Genomic DNA, 26,791 nt, shown 5'->3' with positions numbered 1-26,791 from the left:
TTAAGCAGCACCATAAAACTTTGACATATATAAATACAATGCAAAATACTATTCAATCTTAAATAATCCCTCCATTCCTGTTCAGAAATTTTTGTTAGCACTATTAAGAAGGTATTTAAAAAACTATTTACCTTTCTTTATTTCATTTATAAGATACTAAAACCTTTCCATTCGAACACATGCGCACTGTTAAAGGGATAAATTTATCAATACAAACACTAATTTGTATTTTGAATCACCTTCAAAATACAAAAAAGTTTCCAATATAAAATATCGATGATAAAACTTTTTTCATATTAAAATTCACTATAATAAATACGATTAAGGACTTCGTAATACATTAATTTATTTATATTTATCTTTCATCTACATTATTTTACATTCAAATCAAGTTACTATTTACTTTTATTAGAAAAATAATATAAATTGGGCCTTACTTTAAAAACATTGTCATTCAAAATATGTGACATGTGCTAACACGGAAATCATTTTAAAAGTTACAGTGAATGGATAACTTTATTTTAATAGTAATTTTTTTTCACTGCATGTAGGATAGGATATTTGATATTTGATATTTGAATTAGATCGTAGTTAAGGTGGTGGAGAAACCCAAAACAAAACCAGTTTTGCTGTAACAGCAGAGCGAGAAGGAAGAGAAGAGAAGAGAAGAGAGATGGAGCAGGAAGAGCACGAAGTGTACGGTGCAGACATTCCCGACGAGGAGGTTGAGATGGACGCAGACGCTGAACAACAAGACGAACAACTTCCCCCCAATCACACAAACAAGGTTAGGGTTCGTGTTTAGGTTTTGCTTACTTTTCTTATCCTCTTTTTTTCTCTCTCTCTAATGTGATGATATCGATGAATAATGATGTTCATAGGACTTGGAGGACATGAAGAAGAGGCTGAAGGAGATCGAGGAAGAAGCAAGCGCTCTTCGCGAAATGCAGGCTAAGGTTGAGAAAGAGATGGGCGCTGTTCAAGGTTTGTTTCTTCGATTCAGATCTGTTTCGTATTTGGATTTACTTCAGTTTATCAACTTCAATTGTTTTTCTGTTTTCGTTTAAAGATTCGTCTGGTCCTTCTGCAACTCAAGCTGAAAAGGAGGAAGTCGATTCGCGGTCAATCTATGTTGGTAATGTGAGGTTTGCATATCTCTATTATTGTTTCGCTTTTTCGTTTTTGTACTGATTTATAGTAGTCATTTGAGACACTGCTCTTGTTGGTTGATTTAGTTGTATCTAGGTATATGTGTTTTCCTATGATGATGTTTGCTTGTAGCTGATCCTTTGATAGCTTTTAAGTTTCATGGTGTTAAATTATTTGTTTGGTGCTGATAGCTTCACCTTTCCCGCAGTAGAATAAATCAGATACTGATGAATATCTCAATTAGTTGTTGTAAAATGATAGCGGATTTGTGGGGTAGCTTTAACCTATGACAGAGGTCATGGGGGACATATCTTTATGACTGGAATTGAGGGAACAGGGTCTTGCAGTTGAAATAAAACTGCGCCGATTTCTGTCCTTAACTGAATTTTTGTATTTGATAGTTTTAGTCAATAAAGGAAATGAAATTTGTTTAACTTGTGAGATCAGTAGCTGCGTGCCATGCTGATTTGTCGCATAATGCAGGGGATCCATTTCTGGATATTAAGTGTCCCTGTTGGAAAGTATGCAAATAGTTTCTACATTTTTGTTCATAGGATTAGCTTAATCTTGTAATTACAGTAATTAAGGTACTTATGATCTTTGTATTTATTACCTTGTTATCTATATATTTTTGCTCTGCCGTATATTGAGAGGCATGTGCCTCTCCCTCCCTCTCTCAGCAGTACCTGCCAAAAGTGTAACATTGTGGTCATTAATTCTTCCTCCGCCATCAATCACCTATGAGGTTTAAATTATGAAATATTTTGTTATCAAATCAGTTATCACTTTACCATTTTAACATGTCGATTTTCCAGCCTTACAGCTTATTTATGTTTCTTTTGAATCTTTTAGTAGTTTTTTTCTTTTTTTTTGCATCCTACCTCTTTGTGGAAGTAAAATGTTTTAAGTAGATATTTACTGTTCATTGTTCGGACTGATTGGTTTTGACACTGCTGACCAACTCAATTGATGAAATTGGTTTCATTAAAATTCTCATCATACTGTACTCAATTTATCAATAAAATCAAGTTGTACCACTTAGCAAAATAATTGGTCTAATTAGGTTATAATAATTTAACTTTCTTCATTGGAAATCATAGTTGTCAATAGGGCACGATAGCAGCAGAGCGTGGTGGAGCAGCCTTTGACCACCACAGATCTGGCATAGCGGATTGTTTTTGCTGTCGCTGGACCATTGCAGCACAAAATGTGGCCTTTCGCAGCACAATAGCGTCACCATAGGGTAAAATACCAACTTTCCTTTTCTACCTAAAAAAAAGGAATTTTAGGGTTTTTTAAGGGGTAAAAAAGACTTCTAATCTTTTAGAAATAAGCTGATTTTACCTTTTTGCCTTTAAGATGACATGGTCTTGAGGTCTTGTTAAGGGTAAAATAATCTTCTCAGTTTTTAGACCTAACCTCACATTTTTCTTCTTCTTTGCCGCCCTCTCATCTCTATTGCTGTTCTGCTTTGCAACTGGAGACACAAGATGAAACCCCACTTTTTCTCCACTTCTTTTGTTCTCCCCTTCGCTGTTGGACACTCCCCCTCTCATATCTGTCTTTGTTCTGCTTTGCAACAATCTCCAATCCTGCGGAATTACTCATCTTCGATGACTTCTCTGGCAAAATCCACTTCCTTTCCTCTCTATTCTATGATTCTATAGTACTGCCTCTGTTATGTTCTCCCGGAAAGTCCACCTTCTTTCTTCTCTTCATGTCTTTTGTTGATAATTATGCATATGACATTTATGCATATTTTTTTAGCATTATATACATAATTATCTGCATATATATATATATATATATATATATAAAACTTCAAAATAGCGGTTATCCCGCTATAGCATTTGAGGGTCATTTGCTATGCACCGTTATCCAAGATTGACAACTATGTTGTGAATTTAGAGTTAAGTGAATTAGACTAATGCAAGATGGGAGTATGAGTTAGAGAGGTCCTTACAGAAAGGAAAACTGGAATCTAACAAAAGAATAAAAGCACAAGGAGTGAAAGACTTGGTCATCTTGACAATGATCCTGCAAGAGTAGTTAATACTTAATAGCACACTATGTAGTGGTGTAGATTCATTTTGTCTGGCCTTTCCTTGAATGAAGTGCGTTGCTTTTTTGTGGAGCAGCAATAGCTGCCTGAATTATTGGCAGGTAGTGGACAAATGACGGCCATCACAGCTGATATGGTTAACAGACCGTTAAATCCCTATTTTGCCCCCTTTTTTGTTTGACTGCCTTTCTGATTTCTGGCAATTTTTGGAATTTCATACATTTTCCTTCATCAGAATGTGAAAAAGGCTTCGCAAGCCCTTCAGTCCTTAAGAATGATGCGATAGGTTGCTGCTCTGTTCCTCTGCACCACCCCTCAGATAGTCAATACTGTACTATAGTGCGGTCGTGGAGTGGCACGGCTGTCTGCTGCCACTGGTCATCCTGTAGCATTGCACTTCATCGTTGCGTCTAGAGTGGCACTAGCATTTAGTGCCATTCATGGCCATCCCAGCTGCTATTTTTTCATTGGGTGAAAATGCCCATTTTCCCCTCAATTTTAAATTGTTTGAACCTGTTTTAGGGGGCAATCTTGTAATTTCACCCCCTTTTACTTATTGATACCTCAGCAGATCCTAAGGGTCTTATTTTGCACACTCCCAACTCCCCAACCCAAGCAGCCATTAACTCCAATGAGATCCAACCCGTTTTGGTGAGAATTTGAGTAGGCCACCATCTTTTCCGGCTAGAATCAGGCGGTTTTCTGAATTTCCAGCCAGTTTTTGATCGTACCTAGCATCCCCAGTGAGACCCACCTCTCTTTGGGTCATTTTCCAGAAGCTCCAGCACTTTCTGGTGAGACCCACCTCCGTTTGGATCCTTTTGCAATGTGCTCAGGCAATTTTTGGCAATACCCAACCCTTGTTTGGCCCATTTTTTGGCAACTCCTTTATTTTACTATTATTGATGCATGTTATTAAGTTCCCATGCTCTTAACTTTTGATCATTACTTATGAACATTTTAAATTGGGTTTTTTTTTTTTTTAATTTTTCATCACACGTATATGTGTAGTATAATCTATGTTAAGGATATCTTAAAATAGCGGTCATCCTGCTGCTATAGCGTTTTGAGGTTGGTTGCTCTGAAGTGCTTTCTGGGATTGACTTTTATGGTTGAGTCCATACCCTTCTCTAGACTCCATTTATAGTTTATACACACAGGTGTTCGCCTTTTTTTTCCTTTGCAGCAATTTCTTTCATGATTCCATCCGTCTTTTGTCTCTTTTTGCTGTTGATTATTAATTCTGTCCCCTCTTTGGTGCAGCCATGTCATCATATCAGTCACAGCCTGCCCAACAGAGCACTTCCGCTTCAGTCTTGTACTCTTTAGTATTGATTTGTTAATTATCTGTTTAGACTGACAGTAATTGGGAGTCTAGACTATGACTTTTTATCATTAATGATGATGGCATGACATGCCTGTAATTTTGGTTTTTTTAAAGCATTTATATGTAAGTAGTGTAATATGCAAAAGGTATGAATTTGGAGTTACCAATATGCAAAAGTAGAGTTAATAATATCAAACATGAGAGGTTGCAGACAATTAGGTTAGAGAAGAAAGAGAAAATTATCCAAGCATTAAACCTAGGTGATTGAGAAGCTGGCAATGTTACTTGTTTACTTAAAGAAACCCAATTTATGCATCTTCTTAATGCTGCAAGACCTATCACAATGGGGGCTCATGGTGGAAACCAAAAAATCTGCCATAAAGTTATGGCGGCCGTCATGACAGGTTATGACGGATATAATAAAATATATAAAAAATATTATAATATGCATATATAATATTTATGTACACAGAAATTTAATATGAATGTTCAAGAAATTCTCAAGATTACATCATCATCATTCCAAGTAGCAAAGTAGCAGTAACAGTGTAAAAGAGAAAAACACTGCAGCATGGATGTTATATTAAACAAAAAATGCTAAACAGAGCTTGAACAACAAAACAGAGGATGAATAGCAAAACAGATCTTGAATAGAAAAGCAAGAATGATCGGTGAATAGTAAAATAGAGCTCAAACAAAAAAGTAGAACAGATGCCGGAAAAGCGGATTTCTCCGGTGAACAGAAAAGCAAATGAGATGCCGGAAAAACTAATTTTTCCGGCGAAATAGAGTGGGTGACCCTCTGGACTAGCTAATTTTTCCGGAAAAATGGAGTGGGTGAGTTGGTGAGGATGGGAGAAATTGCTATGTTGAGGTTTTGGCTTTTTGTGTAGAGAGGAAAAGTGGGGAGGAAGATGAAATATATGTTTTATCAAGAGTAAATGACCTTTCTACCCTTACAAATAAATCAAAACGGTGCTTTTTAAGAAAAACAGGAAACAGTTTCTTCCTTTCCCCAAAATCGAGCAGTAGCACCTGTGACTTCTCCCTATTCTGGCCGCGAACCACCTGCAAGCACCATAATGTGACAAATGCCCTGCGACGCAGTGGCAGTGGTGGTTGACAGCCGCTTTGCACCGCATCGGCGCGATAGCACCGCTATTTGCAAGTCACCTTAGGGTTTTCTTGCATGGGTCAACCTGTGGACCGGGTTAGGTTTGCAGCCCAACCCTGCAAAAATGCCATTTTTCAACAATTTCTGCCATGGCTGCTGTAGCGGCTGCCATAGAAAAACGCCATAAAACACTAACGCTGTAACGGTGGGGTTAATTTTCGCCACCGAATTTCACCATGGCTGCCATTTAATAACACTGACCTATCATTTGCAAATCGTGTGTAAATCTTATAAATTATAATTGGACTCTGGTATCCTACATCAACCTCATACCATACTAGTCAATAGCGGCTCCTATTGCGAAGGAGCGGAGCAGAGTGGCAAGTCGCAGCTATGAGGAGCTTGTAGCATTGCGTTTAAGTGCAATAGCCATCACGCTGCGAATAGCAGCCAAATCACGGGAGAATCATGGTCATCACAATTGCTATTTCATCTTTGGCTAAAACTTGACTTTGTCCTCCCTTTTTGAATGTTGGATGACTTTAAATAGGCGCAATATTGGGATTGCGCCCCTTTGCATTTCTGATATCTTCTTCTCCCTCATGAGCCCTATGTTCGTATTCTCATCTCTCAGTTCTCTCTGGTTCTGTTTTTTTGTCATCTTTTTTCTTTGCGTCATTCTCTTGCTTCCAATGTCCATCTCCAGCAAGGCTTCCGATGAACCTACATATTTTCCAGTGACTAACTAGTTCTCTGTTTTCTATTTTCCTTCTCTGTTTTTTATTTCTTTCTCTGTGTTTATTTTCCTGCTCTCTTTTGGATATTAATTTTATATTTTTTAGCATATATATGTATAGCTTAATTTATACTAGGTACTTCAGAATAGCGGTCATCCCGCTATCCGCTATACCGCTGTAGTATTTTTGGAGTTAGCACTTTGTGTCATTATCGGGGATTGATTACTATGCCTCAGACTAACTACATGCTAATGCTTATTTTCCTTTTAAGCTTATCTTAATCCATTTGCTGCTTGTGTCAAGACCACATTAATTTGTATTTGGTGGCTTGACTGTTACAGGCACTACTCTCTAGTGCCCGTTACCTACATGTCTAATTCCTGTTCAACTTTTCTATGTGAAGTTTTTTAATTTAATTACAGTCTTGTAAAGCTGCAACAGAGTGTTGTAATTTATTAAAATGCTTTCCAAATTATGATTCAGGTTGACTATGCATGTACACCTGAAGAAGTCCAACAGCATTTTCAGTCATGTGGAACTGTGAACAGGGTGACAATACTGACAGACAAATTTGGTCAACCAAAAGGATTTGCTTATGTAGAGTTTGTTGAGGTTGATGCTGTTCAGAATGCTCTCCTGTTAAATGAATCGGAATTGCATGGTCGACAACTGAAGGTCTTTATCCTTGGATAATCCATGTAAATTCAATTAGTCACTTGATGTTTCTTTGGTTATACTTGAAATCTGATTTTCCCTTTAGGTCTCTGCTAAGCGTACAAATATTCCTGGAATGAAGCAGTATTTTGGAAGAAGACCTACTGGTTTCCGACCAAGGAGGCCTTTCATGCCGTCTCCATTCTATCCACCATATGGTTATGGGTAAGCAATTATTAGAAACTGAAGAAAAACTTGGATTTGATATTGCTTTCCTCTGTCTCTGCTATGCATTATGTAAATTTTGATGTCTTAGACTGCAAATGTGCTTTTTGGTGGAAATTTTGCTTTACATCTGGTGTTCAATATACATCTGACGATAAGTCTTTCTGTCTATTTCTTTGCTACCTTATAAACTTGTATGTTAAGCTAGAGAACCTCATGTTCAATATATATTCCTATTACCATGGGCACCTAACTACACAGCAGAATATTAGCTTTAATTTTTTGCTTTTATTATGAGCACATGCGTGCGCACACACAAACATAATAAGCAATAACAAGTTTTTTTATTGAAACACTAGTCGGTAAGTCTCCCTAAGTTATTTTTCTATGGGTATGGATAATAGAGACCATTGAAGATAGCCCCTTTTAAAATGGTTGTATTTGAATCCATATAGATTTTAATTTTCCATGTAGGTGAATGTTACCTCATTGCAAGATTTGGAATACAGCAGTATTAGCTCAAGTGGGGTTAACTCCAAATCCAAACCATTACGTTGGAAAAGAAAAGAAAGAAAAACCATGCTATTCTATATATTTATGTCTTGACCAATATATATATATATATATATGTATATGGTAATTGTTCTCATAATAAGTGAGAACAGTTTGCACTTGATATGGTAGTTCAAAAATTAGACCAAACGACAATGGGTCAAAACCAAGTTTTTATTGCTCTGAATTGTCATTTTGTCTGTGATTTGATAAAATATTTATTACTTGTTCATGGCCCACGCCTTATGTGTTATGATCAAATCATTTTGACATGCAGAAGGGTTCCTAGGTACAGAAGACCAACGCGATACAGGCCATACTAGTGCTCATTCTCAGTTTGATAGGCGATCACATATTTATGATAAGATGGGACAATGCAATGTTAATTTGCCATTGTAATAATTTTCGTTGGTGGAGCAAGAACATAAAGCTTCTTTACACAGCAGAAGTTAAATGCCCTTGCTTGTTTAAGAATGTATATGTATGATACAGACAAATGTAGGTTGATCGCTTCGTTACCGATCATGAATGTTCATTGCACTTGAGCACTCGGGGTTTATTTATACAGTATTGGAGGCAACTAAGCAGGGAAAATTTTCAGTAGTTTGGTAGTTTGAACTTCAAAATTGAACTATTCAGTTTAATGTTGAATTTTTTAAAATGAAAATGATATCAACAGTGTTGGAATTGGTTACTTGCTGCCGAAGTCTGTTCTTAAGGCTAGCTTGAAGTAGATTTATTGTTATTGTGTGGCATATCCTTGCTCCGAAGTTTGTTTTAAGAAAAATGATTATTCTGTTTTAGAACTTCCATAGGTATTGATCTAGTCATATGGGCTTAGATTGTTTTGTTCGACTCTTTCGTGTTGAAGTCAATCTTGAATGATACTCTACATTAGTTTTTCTTTTTTTGGGTACAGAGTATATAAGATTATGAGTATTAGACTTTTTATATTCTTGAAATGACAAATTTCATTTATTTTTTCAAATGACCAAATATTGGTCATTTTACTCATTTTTATTTAAAAAGTTAGAATGACTTGTTCGGTGACATTGAGTAAAAGACTGTTATTTAGCAAACAAATGTCTTAAATTATGTCACTTTCGAATATAAAAAAGCATTTATTATTATTTTTTTAGTAATGTTTTTATTTATTAAGGATAATTTTTGCCAATTAACAATTAGAATAATTTTAAAATTAGTTATCATTTAATTATCTCAGTATTTTCGGTGCTTTTAATAGAAGTAATTTAGTAAAATTAATTTTTATCATAGTCATTTGTCAAATTAATTATTTGTTTTAAAAATGTGTGCATTAGTACTAACTGATAATGAAAGGAGTAATTATCGGGATAAATGAATTAGTGCTTCTGATTTTATGAATTCGGTGTACTATTTTACTTATTTCACGAGTGACACATGCATTGCACCATTTCATTCATGTAAATGAATGACGTCAAATGTTTGTGACTAACGCCTTTTTGTTATTCTGTGGAAGGAAAAAAAAAACATATTTAATAAGTTGATTTGGTTATGAAGTTCCTAGTTTTATTGAAGCACTAAATTATTCATATTCGCACATACACTATGACAAAACAATAGTTGCTAAACATTTGTGAATACTTATTGCTTAAACTAGTGACAGAACACGGTAAATTATCAAAGTGTTTCTCTTGCTATAACGAAATTATATTATGTTAGCTCGAAAATTTCTTATTATGTTTCAATGGCATTGAAACCTAAAAAAATTCAAGTATATTTATTATTTAACGTTTTACGTTTGTTTGAAGAATAAAAGCATTTATAAAGTTACAGTAATATGTCAACAATGTACTAACTTGGTTCTACATGGTATATATTTTATTAGGGTAAGAAAATTGAAATTCAAAGCAACATTTTAAAGTTGAGAACAATTGTTGGTTCTACATTGTTTGGGTTTTCCTTGCCTTTGGTTTTTAAATATGTCCAGATATATATATGACAACAAAGTTCCTTTCATCAATTAATAAAAACATCAAGTTATGTTAAAGAATTATTTGTCCAAAGAATTAATGTACAACAACCGAAGGAAAAGAAAAAAATCATCATTTTGAAAATAGCTGGACCCGGTTGACATAACAAGAAGATGCAGGATTCTGGAGGCAGTTGCAAAATGCTTCCTCATTCTTAGGAAATGCTGTTGGTAGAGGATGGTCAGGAATGACACCAACCTACATGTAAATGCAGGGTGTTAGTGGGAGAAGCCAGTTGGGGGGGATGTGGAGAGCCAAGTACAGACCTTGTCAATATCTGTGTGTGCAGGTGTCTCATAGCGTGCAACTGTAACAACTAATCCAGAGCCATCTGAGAGCTCAAAAACTGATTGGATCTTCCTGCATGTGAGTATTTCATATTAGGAAAAAAATAACACAAATTTTAGTTTGTTGGGTTTCAACTGAACCAAAAGTAACTACCCTTTTCCAAATGTTGGCTCTCCAAACAATATGGCGCGCTTATTATCTTTCAATGCACCAGCTAATATTTCGCTTGCACTTGCAGTTCCCTTATTTACCTGATACAGGCTCAAGATATTCAATTAGTTTTACCATACCAAAGAATGAGAAATTAGAAGAAATTCTGAAGGATGGGACTATTAACACTTAATAAACAATTATGCAATAGCTGCACCCCCTACTTTCCCATCTTCACAATTACATTTGTAGACGACTTAGATGACTTCTGGCAGATCACCACCCCTAAATATTCCCATGACTAGAAAACAATAATTAATCCATACTTTACCGAATAGTCTAGAAATCATCCTAACATTTATTCATTATCCTCAAATTCAGACCGCAACTTGCATCCTCAAACCCTAGAGTTCCCACATTAACTTAATCTCATATTCATTTCTAAACTAGTATATTAAATTTCCTACAAAATGCACTCTCAATTTATAAATGGTATATATAATTACATCACAATTTCCTAATAATTATGAAACTCAGAACATCACAAGTAGGGGATTTTGAACGTCTCAATCATTGAGAAATCCTAATACATGGCAACTTAGTGAGAAATGAAGATTCATATTGTTGATGATAGGTAGGTGTTGTGCATATTACAGTAAGAAGAAAAAAATGCCAATAAAACAAAAATGGTTTTGAAAACTTGCCTATATCCACAACCACAGATGACATGTGAGAATATTTTAACTATGACATCAAAATAGGATTATAGGATAAGATTCAATGGAACTCTCAAACATCTCTGCCCAATACCACAGGACTCTCTTGAAAAACCCCTCTCATGCCCAACACAAATAGTCCTCAATACTTGCATGGCCTGCAAAATCCTATTTAAGGAACTTGCCCATGAATAATTTACTATTATGCATTTGGGTCAAACCCTTAACACTGATACCAATGCAACAAAGCATAAAGCCAAAAACATACCAGTACTGCTAAGGGTTCTGAAATTGCTAGTGCACTACTTCCATCTGTATCAAGTATATCTCGGACTCCACGACTATCACAAATATACACAATCACACCTTTGTCCAACCTGGTTGAAAATATATATTAGAACTTGAAGCTGAAAATAAGGTAGTTAATTAAGTAAAAGAAAGTTAAGATAATACTGGAAGAGCCTTTTCTAACGTTGATTATTGAAAGAATTTCACAACCCAGTTTAGCTATGCCATATAATTTTAAATGGTATAAGGTGTTTATGATTATACGGTTTTAGAACACTTCTGATCCATAAAAGATTATATTGAAGGGGCTCTTACTGCACACGTGGAATAACTGCTACTAGTACCATCAAAAAGAATTTCAAGCACCGCCAACTAAAGAATATGCACCACACAAGATCTAAAAATGTAAATCATTGATAATCAGGTCTTACCAAATTTTGGCAATCTCAATTCCTTCTGGGAAAAGACCACCACTGCAACAAATATAAGCTTCAGAAAGCTAGTGGTTGAAAGTACATAATGGGAAATGTTGATTGCTGAATCACCTATTATCTCTAAGGTCCAAAACAAATGCATTTACATTATCACTCCTTAATGTATTGATTGCTTCCTTGACAGCACCTGCAAGGGTGGCAGATCAACCAGAAAGAAAGAGGAGAAAGAAATGTCACATGATTAAAGCATATTAGTTAGAAAATTATCCTCTCTCATAGAAGCATAGAAGCCAGAAAAACCATGCTTAACCATCAATTACTACTTACTAGCTGCCTTTTGGTTGAAAGATGTTAGTTTGATATAACCAACTGTCGGGGAATCATTTCCTGAAGCAGGTAGCTTGCACGTTCTTGACTTCACAGGATTCAATGAAACTTTCTCTCGCCTGACACAAACTTTTGTTTTTAGTCGTTTTAATTATAAATTATAAATCAGATCAAAGTTTTGGAAGAAAGAACAACTGTTTTTTTAACTCTGCCAAGTATGATAAGTAAGACAAAAACAGAAAAATTTAGGAGGGTAAACAATGGTAACAGCACAATAGTTAATCGTATGAATGTGGCTAAACACAGTGGAAATCTAACTTACGTTAAAGCCAGGTGTTTTACATCCAAACCACTACGAATGGTCAAAGCTATAGAGCTTCCTTCAGGTCCCCTGCATTTTCTTTTAAAAGTCAGGAAATCAAATAGATAAGTTCAAGGCAAATAGTGAACAATACAAGAAAATTTGTTCTTTTAAATGGATGTTCGAATTAAGTTTCAAGCAACTAAAACCTTACAATTAGCTCTCATTTTAGAGTAACAATACTAAGAGATATTAAAAGAAGGACAAGGTTGTAAGACTTCAAGCAGATGAAGGCACAATATAATACTACAATATTTATATCGACATAGTACTATGATTTTAACTTGTTGGGAAACTTTTTAAGAAGTAAATGCAATCCTATTCCTTGGTCTTTTGCACAATATTAGTAATGTGTTCTTTATCATTTTATTTTCCCGTTTGTGGGGAAAAATATTTATTTGAAGCAAGAGGAATGTAGGATAAAAAACCCACTGTAGGCGTTCAGCAGCATCATATAGCCCCATGTTTTCTGTGCTTGTATCATCAATTGCCAGTATAACATCACCAGACGAAACACCAGCTCTATATGCAGGTCCTCCTGGAGAAGCTGAAATGACAAGAAGTCCACCAGGTTGCATGTCAGCTTTGGTAGGGTAGCCTATTGATAGCCCCACTCCAGTTAGAGATCCTTGAGTTCCAGACTGCCTTAAAAAAATGATTTTGAGGATTAAAGTATAGAGAAGCATATATTCTACTAGATTGGGCAAATGGTATCCTCTAATATGCAATAATAAGCCAAAAGAAAACTTAGAATGAGAAATAATCGTACCCTCAAACTTCTAAACTTTTCAGGCTCCAAAAACCTGGTGAAGGGATCATCCAATGTGGCGAGCATCTTTTTTATTGCTGTATCTGGGGACAAATGCAGCGACAGCAATTTGAAGGAAACTGGTAAACTTTTGAGTTTCGACTACATGCGATTATGCAATTGTACTAAATTTCAGATATGCCAAAATCATGTATGTGACTTATCATGAAACAGTGTAGAAACTTTACTTATAACAGATACCATTCAACATTGGAATCGTTAGAGTAGGGAGAAAAATAGAAATTTCCTCAATTATCTTGATCCATCTGGACGAGGTAGCTTGGTAAGTAAGTTACTAATTGCATCATTTTAGTCAATATTCCCTCCAGTTTGATGCTTCAAATTTAAACCTAATTTTCTACAGAATAAAGGAAATGATCAGTTCATCAGGGTTATTCTCACGGATTTTTTTTTTGAAATGCATCATGTGGACGAAGTGTAAGTGGTTTATCATAAGAAAATTTAAGCTCGGGATATTGGTCCTCATCATTATGTCCAGAGAACCATTTATTGGAACCCATTATCAAGCTTTCTACCATTCCTTCTGTTAGTTTGCCGAGATCTGTGTCTATGTTAGTGTTACAAACCTAGTTTGCAGGCACCAATGAATATAATTTAATAAGTTCACGTGGGAATAAAACACTTGAGGGGAATTACATTACCTGATTTTTCTGGATAAGTATAATTTGTTTAATCTTTTAACATATTCTTCCACCAAATTTTCATTCTCTCTGCTTAAACTTTGCCCAAGCTCAATTAATTTTTTTTTACTCCTTATCAAGTAAGCATGAAGCTATTAGTAATAATTTGATTCTACTCCTCAAAATTCAAAAGGCTAACACAGATGATTTTTCATGTTGGAAATATAGAGAATTTACCATCTTATAATGTTCTCTTTGTCAGCTAGTTGAAAACAAATAAAAGAGGTAGAGAGTGAAAGCCATACAAGTTTCTTCTCGATTGTTCATTGGTTCATTGCGGAGTGCATCTTCTCTATACCTAAACCAACTTTGTCCATTAAAACTTTTATCGATATACGCTCGGTCAATTGTTCTCCATGCCTCCAGAAAGATGAGATTCTCTTCAGACAGGGCCACTAAAAGGGAGGGGAATTGTAAAAAAAAAAAAGAACAAAATTATATTACAAAAATTCTTACACAAAATCTTAATCCATTTATCTGTTGAATTTTAGTTACAGGTGTGTTACAGATCAAACTCACAAGATGGCTCGCTGGAAGTCAAAGAAACAGACATGACCAACATCACTCCAGCAACCAACCGCACAAATAGAATAGAGGCATGCTGTCTTATGTTTACTGAACAATCCTTCAACCTTAAAAGACTGTTACATTTCATCCTTTGGGCAATGAAACCCCAATTTGATGAAAAATAGCTACACTGAGGAGAACATATGTTACTTATCCGTGGCACCACCCCAAGTGAGAATTCTTTTCTACCACAATCCTTGTTTCTAAACCCAACATCGTTCTTCCTTCTATGGGCCAATGAAAGCCGAGTTTCTATTATCCTTAAAGAAGAACACTTCAACCATGACACCTGTAGATAGTACAAAATACAATTGAGTGAATACTACTCATTACTCAAATCAAAATATTCATGTTTTCCTCGCTGCCATCTATCTTTAAACTGGTTAATTACAAAAGGGTAGCAGTCCAATTTTTTCTTCTTCTTCCTTCTAAGGACCCAAACAGAATGTGAGAATAATGCAGGAAAATGGATTATGAGATTATGAGCGGTGAAAGTGATGGGAAAATTAGGGAACGAAGGGAGTAGTGGAAAGAGAACCTCGGAAATGGAGATACTAGGGATTGTGGTGTTGCGACAGCAATGAAGGGAAGAACAAGCACTCACAGAGCTCGAAACCACTTCCATGGAACAGAGAGAAGGGAGCCCCACAAATCGCTCAACTCGTTGCACTTTTTCCTTTACATTATCGGTCATTTAGAAAAATAAAATAAAATACAATTTTAAAACATAAAAAAGAAAAAGAAAACATTTTATTACGTTTCACATCAATAACTATATTTTCTCCCCCTAAAATCTTACTGATTTCTGACATAAAAATATCTTACTAAAGAACTATTGATTATATAATTATGTTGAGTTAAAATAGAAAAATGTGATTGTATTTAAATTTAAACAACTCAAAAGACTATTTTTTATTTAAAATTTAAATATAGTAAAATTTAAATATAAATATTTTTATTAAATAATTGACTAAACATTGTTGATTTAAAACAAAAAATTGTATTTTTTAAAAATTATTATATAAAAATATCATAATTATTTTTTAATATAATAAGTTAAAACTAAAATTAATTAATAATTAAATAACTATGAGTCAGTTAACATGTTTAAATCATTCGATATATTAAAAAAAATTTAGATATTTTATCTTTATTTAATAATATTAGTTTTTTACAAAATTACTTATTAGATGCTCAAAATAATTATTTTATATTTTTATGATTGTATTAGTAGATCAATATTATTATTTTTTTCATGCAAATCTCATATGTAAGGGTTGATTTTAAGAATTAAAAATTTCATATACATTAATGTAATTTTAATTTATAATAAAAAATATTTTTAAATTAATAAAACGTTAAATGTTATTTTAAATTTTAAAGTTTAACATAAAACTTATGCAATACAGTTATAATTTTTAAAATTAAAATTTTTACACAAACTATTATAGTTCAAATTCATTATAAAAATAAATTTTTGTATTATTAGAATATTTTATGTTATTTTAGATTTTTTTATACTCTTCATGTATAATGTTTGTATAATTTGCTTAAATCAATTTAACTTCATTAAGTGAATGTTGTTAAAAAAAAATTATCTGAGAAGAATATCATTTAAGACAAATGTGATATTTGCATGTGTTTAAGCAAAGAAAGTAGAGCTTAAGCAAAGTTAGGGTTAATAAAATTTTGTCATCCACTTAAGCTAAGTATTATGACTTAAGCAAAAGAACTTAGGCCTTTGTTTTCATTGTTTTTAGCTGTTATATGTATTAATAAAATTAGTTTTGTTATTCAATCTTCTTGAAACAGTTTTCAAATCAAAACTGAACTAAGTTCATTTTTGTGATAACTAATAGATTAACTATTTTAAATATGAGTTTTAAGGAATTGAATTAAAAAAATATAGAGTTTAGAATATATTTACACAAATATGGTCTTTAAAAAAAATGTGTTACATATTACTAACTAGAATTTATGTCTATATACACTTTAAATTTTGATTTGCAACCATACCTCACTAAAGGTCTATTTTAATGCTCACTACTTTTATTGATTGAAGTCTTCACATGAAATACTGGCCTATGACAAACAAATGTTTGTTGTAATATTTTATGTTTATTGTTTTGAAGGATGATGTATTTCCTATCAACAAAATCATTTAATCTTGCGTATCATGTATAAAATAAGTATGTCACCTTTAAACTTATGAAATAAACATTTCTTATTTGGTGAGGCTAAAATTTTTAAAATTCATGTCAACAATGTTTTCTAAGCTATCAATATTAATTATCAAATCATCGTCATCTCTTTTTGCCATTTCATTATTTATATTAGTGTCATTTGTATTATTAGCCAAAGCTTCCTCAACTTCAACTTCAAAATTAGAATCACCTTTATTTTCTAGTTGCACTCTCATTCAAGTGACTTTAATGATACATTTGTTTATGCAAGTACTTCGAAATGAACTACTAGCTACTTCATTGTTCATATTATTCTCTATGTATTTATTTATATATTACTAACTTTTAAACACTTTTTGTAAAATATAAATCATGCATAACCTATATAAGTAAGATGACCAACCATTTAATAATCAACATGATGTAGGAGACATATAACACAATTAAAAGAAAAATTCAATTAAACAATATCTTTGTCTCAAAAAACTTACAACATAAAATGTTATTATATCTTATAAAATATTTGTAACTTATGCACTTACCAAATATATTTGATTAATAATTTTTTTTGATAATAATTTGGATTTAATTCGTATGTATTGATAGTAAAATAATTATTGTTTTAAAATAACATATTTCTTAAGCAAATATGATGTTGGCTTTAGCAGATAAATATTAGCATAAGCAAATTGTGCAAACAAAAGTTTCTTGTATTTTTTTAACTTAAGTGTAAAAAATTAGTTAAAGTGAAGGCTAAATATTTATGTGGATTACTTTATATTTAAGCAAATCTACAAATGACTTAAGTGATTTAAACTTTCGCTTAAGCAAATTTTGTAAAGAGTGATATTTTTATCTTTCTTAACATTCAACTATATTTCTTCAGTTAATACTCTGATTTTGCTTTAACTAAATTATTTATTATTAAGAGAATTGAGATGAATATATAATGTTTTTAAATTTAATTATTTTTATTTACAAAGATTACAATTCAAAGTATGACAAAATAAAAAAAATTATAATTATTTAGATTATTAAATTTAAGAAACAAATTTGCATGCTATTTTAGAAAGAAAAATTAAGTGCAATATGTGATATTTAAGTAAAATTATCTTATTTCATTCAATTTTTTAGTTTTAAACAACTTTTTTAACCTTTTAATTTTAAATTTTAATGAGCTGATAAAATATAAATAAAAGACTAAAACTAACTTTAAAAATAAAAATGAAAAATAATGAGTTTGAAATAATAAAATTGAGTGTAAAGGAAATAAGAAAAAATTTATTTTTAAACTTGTTATAGTTAATTTTTTAAAAGTTGTCTAAAAAAATTACTTCAAATAATTTATTTTAAATTTATAATATTTTAATATTTTTAATCTACACAATATTTAAAAATTAAAATATAAATATCATAACAGTAAGTGTTTTGCAAACTTATGTCTTTATTGCTGTTTTGCAAATTTAATAAAAAATTGACAGGGAGAAACAATTGAGGACGAGGTGACTTATTATTGACACCAAAGGAAAAGAAAAAAACAAAACAAAACAGAGTTGTGTTAAAGTGACTGACATGTAGTGGATTAGATGCGCTGCATTACTGAGCAGGAGAGTTTGTATATTTGCGGTCCGATGTATGAGAATTAAGATGAATATATCACGAAAAATGTAAACCACAGAGAAGGAGAATCTCGCAGCATTGGAAGGAACCAAACCAAACCAAACCACACTCACTTCACTCCATGCCATTGCTCACATCCAACTCCGCAAAGTCCTTTCTTCTTTCCGCATTCCCACACTCCAAACGCATGTCCCACTCCAATCCCCCTGTCAAAACGCCCCTGAGGGGTGTCGTTTTCGACATGGACGGCACCCTCACCGTCCCCGTCATCGATTTCCCCGCCATGTACAGGGCGGTGCTCGGCGACGACGAATACAAAAGGATCAAATCGGAAAACCCTTCCGGTATCGACATTTTGAGCCACATCGACACCTGGCAACCCGTTAAACAGTGCAAGGCCTACGACACCATCGCGGATTTCGAGCGCCAGGGACTCCATCGCCTCCAAATCATGCCAGGTTCTCTTTCTCTTTCTTCGTTCGTTACTCACGATCTTTGCTGAGCTGGAACGAGTTTCATACGGTTCTCAATTATGGTGCAGGTGCTGCTGAGCTTTGTGGTCTTCTCGATTCAAAGAAAATAAGGTGCAGTTAAGCACTCTTTCTTCCTCTCATGTCTTGGTGTTCTTAATTCATTTGCTGTTATTTGTTTCTTTGTAGCTTTTTCTATTTCCAAATTTGTATACATATTGTTCTTTTAAGTTAGGTATATTTTTGTTAATTGACTATGGTTTGTCTCGTTAATAATTTCTTTATGATGGTGGTGGCTATGATTATGGAATGTGAAGGAATTACTCATGATATGTGCCTTTTTTCAGGAGGGGATTGATCACGCGCAATATGAAGTCGGCGGTTGATTTATTCCATGAACGGTTTGGGGTGAGTTTATTAATAGATGTAATTGCATATGTATTCTATTTTTCCTTCTAGGAGAGTTTGATAAAATTGTAATGGGGAAATAAGATAACACAATAAACAAAATGAAAAGGAGGTTGAGATTATGGCATCTGGACTGCTGACTAATTGTGAGAGGATATCTGCTGTTTTCTAATTTCCCCATCTTATATGTTCAATGGCTTATAACTTTCTAATTCTTACTGGTTTCTTTTTTAGTATTAATTTGATCATTATACATTGTACCTCATTGCTGCAGATTACATTTTCTCCAGCATTAAGCAGGGAATTTCGTCCTTATAAACCTGATCCAGCTCCCCTTCTGCATATTTGTTCTCTTTGGGAAGTTCAACCAAATGAAGTAATAATGGTTGGGGATAGCCTTAAAGATGATGTAAGTGGTTCTTTTCATGGCAATGTGAAAATGCATGATATATGACTGCTAGCACATTGTTATCATTGTAGCTGTGCAATTTCAAGTTCATCAATTCTTACTATCATCTTTATGCAGACATAATGCTTATGGATCTTCTAAGTTTCTCTTTTCATACTTGATTACAAATAAATAATAGAAACTATTTCAAAACCAAAATCAGAACGGTAAATAGTCAACAAAATCCAGAAAGGAGAAGAAAAGAAGAAGACATTTCAAATCTTTCAGAGTTGGTTCTTCGGTGCTTACTAGTAAACTTTGTAGTAAAAAGATTTCATAATCTGCAAACCAGAGTATGATTGCTCGTAATAGATGCATCTTTTGACCCAGTCTGTTATTTTGTTCTAGATTTCATTTCACTATGTGTTGTGGTATTTTTATTTTATCATCACTTTATCTTTATCAGTTTTATGCCACTTCTAATACCTGTATTTGATTGATTATAGAATGAATCTGTCTTGCTCAAATAAGTGGTCTGCAAGGGGACCAAGCCTTTTATAACAGAAAATGATAAAAGTGATGTCCAAATAGTGTTGGTTTTGTGAGAAGCATGCCAAATTCTAGTGTTAGGTTTTCTCATGTGCAAATTGCCTTTGTTAAATTTGGGAGAATATACACAATCACACTTTTTGCCATAGATTTGGGGGTTTTGTGTTAGAAAATGAAATTTATGTTTGAAAAGGAGGTGGGTTATCAAACCATTGGGGGTTAATTTGTAACTTATTCTAGCTTTTATGTATATTATATTTCTCCGTATGGAACTAAAAACTCTGATAATTAGATGCCATTGACATATTGGTCCTATATAATAACTACAAATTCCTTTTCTCACTGGGTGAGTAAATTGATCCAACACGTGTATGATAAACATTTTAACAAATATTCCAACTTGCACTTCTACCGAGAAGTCAAGAAATATTGTTTGTGTACCTCTATTTTTTAATGTTTTAAACTATCTTTGTGATTTGTTAACACTGTTATTTTGTATTTCTATCTTCCAAAATATGCTGAAAATTTTGGTCAGCAACACTAATAACACTTAAAGAACTGCATCTAAGTTTTGTCCTAATAAATAACCAGCAAAGTGAAATTTCATTGTGTTATTTGGTATGGTGTAATTGTGATAGCAAATACTTTTAAAGTGACTCCTCATTTCCGACACAGCTGCAAACCAATTCTTTTCCATTTTATCGCTGTTTTCCTAGTAAACTTATTCTACTCAAATTTATTTTAAATTGGATGGTACTTGATTGATGTTACCTGTTTGACCTCTTTAAAGGTGGCTTGTGGAAGGCGAGCGGGAGCCTTTACGTGCCTGCTTGATCAAACAGGAAGATATGATTCTCCCGAGTATGCTGATGTTGAATTTAAACCAGACTTCACGGTGACTTCCCTAGCCGAAGTTTACTCAGTTCTGGAGGTAAACTTTGACTTGTTGCCATGATGTCCAGGATCTTTCGTGTGAACCATTTATTTTGTGATTTATGTTAAGAGATCATAAGGAGGCATATATGTTGGGGTAAGTTTTATTCCTTTCCTCTTGTAAGGTCAAGGAAGCAAAAAATCCTTGAAAATTTTAGGTAGGAGGATTTAATAGGTGGCATTTAATTATTACATTGTAACTTATTTTGGATGGTTAATGCCAAGTTTCATTGCCTTAGGGCATGGAACAAGGTTCTGATACAATTCCGCTGATTTCTTGACGCTTGTTTTCTTTGGATTGTACTGTAGATGTAGTTACCTCAGTTTCTTGGACTAGTGGATTCTGTTTTAGGACCAGCTGTGTAATGCAAGATAAGCAAGTTATACGGAACGCAACTTTTTAACCGGAGTCGCATTGATTATTGCTTAGAAGTGAAAATTAAACGTCATACAATATCATAAATTACGTGGGTCTATCAGTATCCGACTAAGGGTTGAGAAAGGGGAACAAAAAAAGGCAGTTACTAAAGCACGAATCCTTCTGTAAGATTTCAAATAATCTAATATCTAAAATCTGCAATGGGTTATTCATCGTAAACCGCCATTTAATCCTCCATTTGCTAGCAAAGAATTATCATTCCTTGAAAACAAGAATTTAAAACTGATGATACATAATTTTTATCCCACGGTAGAGCGAATTGTTGATCAACATCTGCTAAACACATGCAGCTAAGTTTCTGTTACTGCTATTATATTTGAAATGGAATCTTCGCTTCAGATTGTCAACGAAAGATTGAACGCCATGAAGTTTCCTATTTTCCTATTCTTGTGGCCAAATGCTTTTGATATCCATTCATTAATAAAGCTTAATTTGAATGAAATGGTTTAAATAAGATTGTCTTTGAACTATCTTTCTTGGGGGGTATTGGTCTGTATAGTTCCCTACATACTATATGGTTCATGTGAGCCTCCAAGTATCTCATCTGGCACATTGATTATTTGCTCACTAACATCTCGGTGGTCTCATTGCACTCACCACGTGCAAACTCCAAAGACGCTATAGCCACATAAAGTAAATCATATGTACTAAAACCACGGATAAGCTGGGTCTCTTACGTCGTTTCTCTCACTCAAGTAATGAATCACAAATCGACTTTTGAGTCTTGAATGATCGCCAAGAAAATGGTTTCAGAGTTGACCGAGTTACATGGCTGGCTAGTTTTCAGTGTTTACTAGACACTTGAAGGTTTTTCAACACATCAATACCAGGAGACTTAAGTCAGAATATATCGTTATCGGAACAACCATCCGTTATTATTGATACCAGGACATTAAGCATTTCATAGATTAAATTAGATGAAGGATGTGCTTTGTCAGCAACTAAAAAAGAATGAGTTTTCCCGCTAATAGTTATCCAACTGCAACCTGGAACTTTTCTTAAACCTCTTTCTTTCATCGTTGCTCTCACCTCACTTACCACATCCCATCTTCTATAGGAAGCATATGTGTTTGAAAGCGAGATATAATTGGACGGGTTTTCAGGTTCTAGTTCTAAGAGACACTTGTAAGCCAGGTCTCTTGTCCTTGAATTCCCATGCATTACAGAGGCAGTTAAAAGAGATCCCCAAACACTAGGACTAGGATCTAGAGGCATTTCTTTGATGAACTTCAAGGCCTGATCAAGCTTGCCGGATCGACCTAACATGTCCACAACACAAGCACAAATTTCAACTGTTGGTTTCCTTTCATACTCAGTCATCAGTGTATTATATATACCAATGCCTTCATCTACCAATCCTGATTTGCTACAAGCAGAAAGAACACCAACCACTGTTATCATGTCTGGTTTGAACCCTTGCTGAAGCATTTTGTAATATGTAATTACAGCTTCCTCTCCCCTCCCATGTAATCCATATGCAGAGATCATTGAACTCCAACTGATAGCATCTTTGAAGTAAGAACCACTGTCAAAGACTCGTCTCGCATAATCCAAACTGCCACATTTGGAATACATATCAATTAAAGCATTGCATACTGAACTATCATCATTTAACTCAATTCTAATAGAAAACCCATGTATTTGTTTGCCTCCCGTTAATCTAGCAAGCAATCCACAAGCTGGAAGCACACTAACAAGTGATACTTTATTAGGTCGAATTCCATCCTTCACTTGCATCTCATGGAGAAGAGTCAATGCATCCTCAGGTGCTCCATTCTGTACATAACCGTTGATCATTGCCGTCCAAACATATATGTTTCTGTTTTTCATTTGCTCAAATACTCTCCTTCCTAGAACAACTTTGTTACTCCTTGAATACATATCTATCAAAGAAGACCCCACATGAACATCTGAACCCATCTTCAAATCCAATCCATTCTTCACAAGATAGCAGTGAAGTTCCCTCCCATAATCCCATTTCTCAGTATCCCCGCAACACAAAGGCAGGAGACTAGAAACCGTGAAAGCATCAGCCTTAAACCCTTCACATTGCATTCTTATAAAAAACTTCCATAAACCATCACGGGAAGCAGAAGTATAGTTTCCAAAAGCAGCACATCCAGAAATTATAACATTGAACGAACCCACATTCCTTTGACGCATTTCATCAAACACCTGCATTGCATCTCTAAACTCGCCACATTTGCAATACATTGAAATCACAGAATTGGCAACAACAACATCCGACACAAACCCAATTCTTATACTCTTCCCATGAATCAATTTCCCGGAGACCAAGTCCTCAAGCTCACCCGAAACCTTGGAAATCGTTGCAAGAGTATAATCATCAGGCAAATAACTGCGACCCATTTCGCGGAACAAAGCAAGGGCTCGGTGAAAGTCGTGATTTTTAACATACCCATTAATGAGTGAGTTCCAGAGATAAACGTTCTTGGCTTCAATGGACTCAAAGACGGCTCTTGACATGGTTAACTCGCCACACGCGGCGTAAGCAGAGACGAGCCTGGTGGTGAGGAATGCGTTTTGTCCAAACCCATTTGCGAGAATTTGAGTGTGAGTTTGCAGGCCAAGTTTCTGGGCACGAAGGTCGATGCAGAGCTGAAGAAGATCAAGGAGATTGTGCGATGCGTGGGCGAGGGAGACAGTGGCAGAACTGTAATAACGAGAGGTTGTGAGGGTAAATGTGAATGTCCTCCTCAGAACCATAACAGTTGCTTTGAGTTTGATTTTGGCGCTCCAAGAGAATCAAGATTCAGGTTTCATGGGATTGGGGCATGAAGAAGGATATACATGTAATTTTCTCTTTCTCTTCTTCCTGAGGATGTCAAATTGCGGGCCAACAGCCCGCTAAAAATGGTTTCTGGGCCGACCTGAATTTTTGTTTCCGTGGGCTTACTTAGCCCACCAGCTGACTCGTTGGGTTATTTTTAAATATTTTCTTATCTTTTTATTTTTTATTGTATTGTTAATTACATTTTTTTCTCCAACTAATTTACAATCAATTATCGGGAGTTTAAAAAAGCATTACCTTATTCAATATAATGTGAAGACTCATGAAAATTTCAATTTAAATTGTTACATATTGTCTATCAAATAAATAAACAAACAAAAATTCTTTAAAAATTTTGACAAAATTAGTCTTTTTATCCTTTAATTTTAGGATATATTTAATTTTTATTTTTTAACTTTTTATTTATTTATTTTAGTTTTTAAAGTTTTATTTTATTTTTCATATAAATTCTTTTCGTTAACATTGTTATATGACTTATTAGAAATATTTTAGGTCATTTTATATGATGTCGAGTTGATTTTATCATTGTTAATTAGTTATACCTAAAATTTTTTATTTGAAAATTATTAAAAAAGATGAAACTTAAGTGTGAACTCTCAAACCTTAACAACATCATCACGAAGCTACTCCTTTTCACCTTCCTCTGTTGATTAGATGATGATAGTTCCTCTTTTTACCAATAAAATTGAAAAGACTTTATCATATAACTTAAATCTTGATTTACTTTCTAAGTTTTGAATTTTCATATTTTTTATAAATGATGAGTTATTTAACTTTGTGTATAAATTTTTCTTGTAGTAGTTTTTTCCCTTCCTCTTCCTATGTAATTTGCGATAGAAGACATGATATGCTGAAAGAAAAATGTTGGTTAAGGATTTTATAAGATTGACAAATTTTTTAGACTTGTTTCTTCATTCAAGAATCAATTATGAAATACTATTTAAGAGGTTTACAATGCCATCTATTTATTGAGATTTAAGCCTTAGATTATTTCCTGTTATTGCTTGTTTAGAGTTTAAACACATACTTTATTTAATTGTTATTGAAGAGCCAAATAGCAAACAGAGACTTTTGAAAATTAATTTTTTTTTCATAAATATGTATAAATCTTAAGAACATAATTCGAAAGTTCATATTTTAGACATTATCATGAAAAAATAATTTTTGAAGTATTAAATCTTCAATTATTGATTGTAAATGCTAACATGTTGTGGAACATTTCCATCACTATCGCCAACCTGCTCTCTCAAGCCTCTCTATTAGTTTCGTATCATGTATAACTACTATGAACCTATTGATTGCCTCTATCATCTTCTCATGGAGGAGCGTTCTGATATGCCAAGAGGAACATTCTGATAAGTGAAAATCTTTATTGAAGACCAAGAGGAGTGCTGAAATAGAATAATATCTTTACATGTAACGATGCCTTTTCAATTTAAAAGTTTAAGTAAAACTAACTTACTAATTAACAGTATTAAGCTCACCTCAGTGTTACATATAATATTTTTATAATAGAACTAACGAAAAGAATTAACAGTAAAAATTAAAATGAATAAAAAAAATTAATGGACGAAAATAAAATCTACCATTAAATTAAAACTTAAAAGACAAAAGAGTAATTTTGTCAAATTTTTTTACTATATATTTGTTGATATATATAATAAAATGTCAACAGTAAAAAGTATATATATCATGATCTACCTATAAATTGTCATATTATTAACAAATATTATTAAATTTTATAATAATTACTTTAAATAATATTTAAATAAAAATTTAATTAATTAATAATATAATTTTTATATTAATACTAAATTAATATATATTTTTTATATTTGAAATCTTATTACGTGCTTTCATGGTAAAGCCTTCGGACTACTGAAGGTTTTTAAAATTTCTCAAATTTAGCAAACTCGAATTCCATGGGAACTCGAACAACAAATGTCTGAGACCATACAAGCATTCTTCTTATATATTAAAAGAAATGTGAATTTTAAAGTTTGTCATTTAGCTCAACCGTTAATTTTTCTAGATGAACCAATTGAACCAAAAGTTGAAAGTTGAATTGGTTTCATTTCAAGTTCAATTTCACAACATTGGAAATTGTGCAATTAGTTATACGATTATTTATTTATTTATTTATTTTTTTTGCAAAAGTGATATTCCGGTAAAAATTTCATACTAAATTTAGAAAAAAAATCATGAAAACATTTTAATTTTCAGACATGTTTAGAATAAGCTCAAAAGAATGTAAGTATATATGCATGTAATTCAATTACTTCGACAAAGTAAAAACAAAATTGTGGATCCAATTTTAGGTCACACTTTAATAACTAAAATGGATTGTGGCCCAATAAGTTTGATGACTCATGCTGAAATGTGTTAGCCTACAAGATCACCATTTGCTTCTTTTAATGATGAATCATAACTCCTATCCTTGCATTTAGAAACTCTTTGTTGTGCACTTTGGATCTTTGATACAATGCCTAAAATGATCACAACCTTTCATTTGCAAAA

General features: G+C 33.4%; 4 protein-coding genes across 6 annotated transcripts; 2 read left to right on the top strand and 2 right to left on the bottom strand.

Annotated features, from left to right (window-relative positions):
* Positions 1–592: 592 nt before the first annotated feature.
* Positions 593–8,722, top strand: LOC113870822 (polyadenylate-binding protein 1-like). Of its 2 annotated transcripts, none has more exons than XM_027507309.1 (6): positions 593–787; positions 882–984; positions 1,070–1,140; positions 6,873–7,064; positions 7,150–7,268; positions 8,098–8,722. In XM_027507309.1, the coding sequence occupies exons 1-6, from the start codon at positions 674–676 to the stop codon at positions 8,141–8,143; spliced, it is 645 nt and encodes a 214-aa protein (XP_027363110.1). In that variant the 5' UTR covers positions 593–673; the 3' UTR covers positions 8,144–8,722. The 2 variants fall into 2 exon arrangements, with proteins under 2 accessions (XP_027363110.1, XP_027363111.1); XM_027507310.1 differs by having other exon boundaries at positions 593–736; positions 891–984; positions 8,098–8,412.
* Positions 8,723–9,755: 1,033 nt separating this feature from the next.
* LOC113870820 (carboxyl-terminal-processing peptidase 2, chloroplastic) lies at positions 9,756–15,155 on the bottom strand. Its single transcript, XM_027507305.1, has 13 exons — positions 15,011–15,155; positions 14,425–14,761; positions 14,151–14,300; positions 13,166–13,248; positions 12,829–13,037; positions 12,358–12,426; positions 12,036–12,154; positions 11,820–11,895; positions 11,706–11,747; positions 11,255–11,363; positions 10,274–10,371; positions 10,099–10,192; positions 9,756–10,030 (listed from the first exon to the last, which is right to left on the bottom strand). The coding sequence occupies exons 1-13, from the start codon at positions 15,095–15,097 to the stop codon at positions 9,905–9,907; spliced, it is 1,599 nt and encodes a 532-aa protein (XP_027363106.1). The 5' UTR covers positions 15,098–15,155; the 3' UTR covers positions 9,756–9,904.
* A 3,061-nt stretch (positions 15,156–18,216) lies between these two features.
* LOC113870821 (haloacid dehalogenase-like hydrolase domain-containing protein At2g33255) lies at positions 18,217–21,556 on the top strand. Of its 2 annotated transcripts, XM_027507306.1 has the most exons (6): positions 18,217–18,733; positions 18,817–18,859; positions 19,093–19,153; positions 19,428–19,562; positions 20,881–21,021; positions 21,333–21,556. In XM_027507306.1, the coding sequence occupies exons 1-6, from the start codon at positions 18,397–18,399 to the stop codon at positions 21,336–21,338; spliced, it is 723 nt and encodes a 240-aa protein (XP_027363107.1). In that variant the 5' UTR covers positions 18,217–18,396; the 3' UTR covers positions 21,339–21,556. The 2 variants fall into 2 exon arrangements, with proteins under 2 accessions (XP_027363107.1, XP_027363109.1); XM_027507308.1 differs by having other exon boundaries at positions 20,881–21,556.
* A 1-nt stretch (position 21,557) lies between these two features.
* LOC113870819 (pentatricopeptide repeat-containing protein At3g12770-like) lies at positions 21,558–24,246 on the bottom strand. Its single transcript, XM_027507304.1, has one exon. The coding sequence runs from the start codon at positions 24,187–24,189 to the stop codon at positions 22,303–22,305; it is 1,887 nt and encodes a 628-aa protein (XP_027363105.1). The 5' UTR covers positions 24,190–24,246; the 3' UTR covers positions 21,558–22,302.
* Between the last annotated feature and the right edge of the window lie 2,545 nt (positions 24,247–26,791).

Source organism: Abrus precatorius, unplaced genomic scaffold, assembly GCF_003935025.1.
Source record: "Abrus precatorius isolate BTA unplaced genomic scaffold, Abrus_2018 Scaffold7, whole genome shotgun sequence".
Classification (NCBI taxonomy): Eukaryota; Viridiplantae; Streptophyta; class Magnoliopsida; order Fabales; family Fabaceae; genus Abrus; species Abrus precatorius.
This window is presented reverse-complemented; position numbering and strand designations above follow the sequence as displayed.